Consider the following 3682-nt stretch of genomic DNA (forward strand, 5'->3'; position numbering starts at 1 on the left):
AAATTAAAATTCGAAAATTTTTTCTAAAGCCTCCAGGGGACTTCGTTTTCGCACGAAAAAATTTTATGTGCCCTTATTGCATCCGGACCCACAATTGTACAGTTCTATCGATTGCAAATGAAAAAAGAGGGTTTTCAATGGAAAAAAATTCACCATTGAATGTCCTTTAAAATCATGGGCAAGGTCACGCTTAATTTTATTAATGAATGCGCCTTGTTAAAGTTAGTAACTTTCCTCGTCACGAAAAAATTTGAAAAGCTTTTATTCCCAGAGGTATGCAGCCCTTGTTTAAATGTAAATGACCTTAGCGTAACCTTCAAGGTAAAAATGCACTTAGGAACTGACTACATATTTGAACATCAAGTTTTTCGCTCTATCGATTGCCAATTAAAAAAGGGGTTTCCATTGAATATAAACGGTTGACCTTGAAAAAACCTTGAAGGTCATAGTTAAGAGCAAAATAAAGTATTTTGATAATTTAGACATTGAACAATGTAGGAATTGAAGTTTTCCATCTTGGAATATACGAGTAGGTGTCTGTCCAGATGGAGATCCTCTTAAAAGATCAATTCTTGAGTATAAAATATAGAATTTTAATGAAGCGATGAAAAAGCTAAGCGGCAGTAAATTATAAAACGCAAATACATGACAAATAAGTTGATAATACTTTTTATAAAGGTTTTTGAATAAAATTATTACAAATAAATAAATTTCAGAAAAACTAATCCAAGAAATCATCGAAGAAATGAAATCTTTCGGGAATGGTTCATTAAATCAAAATCGAGAGACTGAAATATTTGTATTTGTTAACATGACTTGAAATTATTTTGAATTCTTTAAAGTTTATGATAAATTGGTCATTTTAGAAAAGAAAAGATAATTTAAAATTCCTAAATATAAACGGTTGTTTTCAAAAAAACAAATTTATCAACCTGATGCAAAAAGTATTTTTTCTATGATTTTGACTCTTTGTGTTCTGATACTGCTACTAAGAACGACGATTTATCAAAATTATTGCCTGAATAAATGCGCTTGCATTTTTTTACATAATTGTTTAGAATCCTCTATAAATCTGTGAGCAATTCTCTATATAATTTTAATTTGCTTTTAAAAATCCCTGTACATAATATACTAAACATAATATGTGTATTTTCAGAAGATGTACGACTATTATTTCTAGCTTTTTTGTAGATTTTTACTATTTTATCAAATAAACGGGAAATATTTTAAATACATGGTAGTATCATAATTGCATAAATGCTTTAACAGAAAAAATATGCAAACACGTGCCACTTTCTTAATTGTTTCAAAAGATTAGATACATATTTTTACAACTGTACGTCATGTCAGACAATAGCAATACCTCCGATATGATCTCCACCAAAGTCGTGAGTTTGATAAATTTCTTTTATTGCAGCGTCGCAATTTTGTCTTTTCAATAAAATTTAGTATTCAATAAAAATAGATATCTAAAAAAATATTATCGTACTAAAAAATGTGTACAAACTTGTATTTGTAAAATTTCCAATCCATACCCAACTCGTGAATTTTATATTATTAAGTATTACTACGAATTTATGTACATCCTTACTACAACATTCAGTTTAAAATAAACGCGTATAATAATTTGTTATTCTGATTTATTATTACACCCTTTTATAAATTTTAGTACAAATTAATAAGACCGAAAAAATGTTACCAAATTTATGGGTCCTAGGCCTTACATTTATAACTATTGTATACCATCCTGTTTTGACTGATGATCTAACACTTAAGTTGGTCATTGTGGTGAGTATAATTTCTTTGATACAATTATCAAAATTTAAAAACTCAATTTCGGAATACAGTGTATATTCACTGACTCACGCCAAAAAATATTACAATTTTCAGGTTGCTCGTAATGGAGATCGACAACCAGATTCCACACATGAAGGTTATCCAAATGATCCTTATAAAAATCTAAACTTTGATGGACAATTAACAGAGGTAATAAGCATAAGATTTGACAAACGTATTATTTTTGATCATTTGTATATTCAAAATTGTAAATGCTATTATTTAGAGTGGCAGAAAAAGGGAAGAATATTTTGGTCAATTTCTTCGTGAAATATACGATGCTTTCTTGGGACCATACTTCCCCGGATCTGTCGACGCCAGAAGCACATTCGAGAATCGTTCAAAAGAATCTTTAAACTTTATTTTAAAGGGTTTATTTCCGGAAACGGCGATACCTACAAAATTTGATACTAAATTCAAAGACACCCTGCTTTTCCCACAAATATGTCCCGAGTGAGTTTTTTGAAATTAAAATATTTAAGTGCAGCAAAGATTTATATCCAAGCTTAGATGTTAAATGTATAGTCTTAATTTACATCAGTAAAAAATTTGTCTGGATAAATTAATCAAGCATGCTTTGACTACTTAAAGATACTGATTTTGAGTTCATAGACGTGGCTTATTTGTCTGTTTTAATAAAATAGTACAATTATTTCTATATCAAAATTATTTTCTAAATTCCTGTATTTAGATCAATGAAAAAATTAATCATAAATTACTTATTAATACATTAAAAGTTAGGGGTTAGATCAGTAATAATGCCTGCTTTAATTCGTGAAAATTACTAATTATCTAGTTTAAAATAACAAATTATATTATTAAAAATTACTGAATCGGTCAGTAGATAAAAATTCATCTTCTTGTGAAAATTTATTTCCCTGATTGAAAACTATTGTTTTATAGTTATCTGGTTGATATATTAAATACTACATTTTTCGTTAAAGAAAAATATTTTTTGCTAAAAATGTAAACTTTTGAATAAAAGAACTGAAAATAATAAGAAACGTTTTTAAGTAAGCATAAATTTTTAGACTATATAATTTTATTTTTTCTGAATTATCAAACTTAATTATCAAATTTTCTGAATTATCAAATTTAAGGAAAAGTTTGAGCTAGTTTAAAAGATATTAAGGCCTTTTAGAAATTGAAATGACATTTAAAATTAGTTTCTAAACTTTCGGAAATGGTTTCAAGTTTTTAAATATTTTTATGCTCTTTCAAATCCCTAAATTTGCCAAATTATTAGTGACAAATAATAAAATATTGTAAAAAGCTTCTTGAGAAAATGCCTTTTATTCTTTTAAAACGTTCATAATTTTTCAAAAAGGCTTATTTTTTTCATTCTCATCCTAATCAGAAAGTATTAGGTTTAAATGAAATTTGAGTTATTCAGGTTTTATAAAAATTTCTCGCTTTGGGATGCATGCGCGAAAAAAACTTTTTCGAAAATAAGCAATTCCATTTTCCAGCAAAAGGACACATCATACAAAAATAATGTTTGGTAGAAAAATTTTTTATTCCAGCAAGATCTAAAAGTTTCGAATTTTCCAAAAATAATTTTCTAAATTTTTTATTTTTACTCACAACTTTACACAAACTTACAACTTTAGTAACGGATCGGAGATTTTCAAAAACAAGTTTAAAAAGTTCCTATTTAAATTTTTTCAAATTTAAGGACAGAAAATAATAAGAAATAGTTTTTCTTAAGCAAACATTTTTTGGAGGTATATAATTTTATATTGTCTGAATTACCAAACCTATGACTTTGGTAGAAGTCAGGTATATATCCCATGCATAGCTTAGCGGCGTCGGCCTTTAATACGAAAGACCAACAGTTTCGGGGGGG

General features: G+C 27.6%; 1 protein-coding gene across 1 annotated transcript in view; it reads left to right on the plus strand.

Annotated features, from left to right (window-relative positions):
- Nucleotides 1-3682, plus strand: part of LOC117178544 — a 41931-nt gene that overhangs the window by 33546 nt on the left and 4703 nt on the right. Inside the window, exons 8-10 of the mRNA XM_033369972.1 lie at nucleotides 1664-1788; nucleotides 1891-1986; nucleotides 2063-2289. Coding sequence (XP_033225863.1) covers nucleotides 1664-1788; nucleotides 1891-1986; nucleotides 2063-2289 — 448 coding nt within the window. The remainder of the gene's footprint in view (nucleotides 1-1663; nucleotides 1789-1890; nucleotides 1987-2062; nucleotides 2290-3682) is intronic.

The sequence above is a fragment of the Belonocnema kinseyi genome, chromosome 8 (genome assembly GCF_010883055.1).
Source record: "Belonocnema kinseyi isolate 2016_QV_RU_SX_M_011 chromosome 8, B_treatae_v1, whole genome shotgun sequence".
In the NCBI taxonomy this organism is placed as follows: domain Eukaryota; kingdom Metazoa; phylum Arthropoda; class Insecta; order Hymenoptera; family Cynipidae; genus Belonocnema; species Belonocnema kinseyi.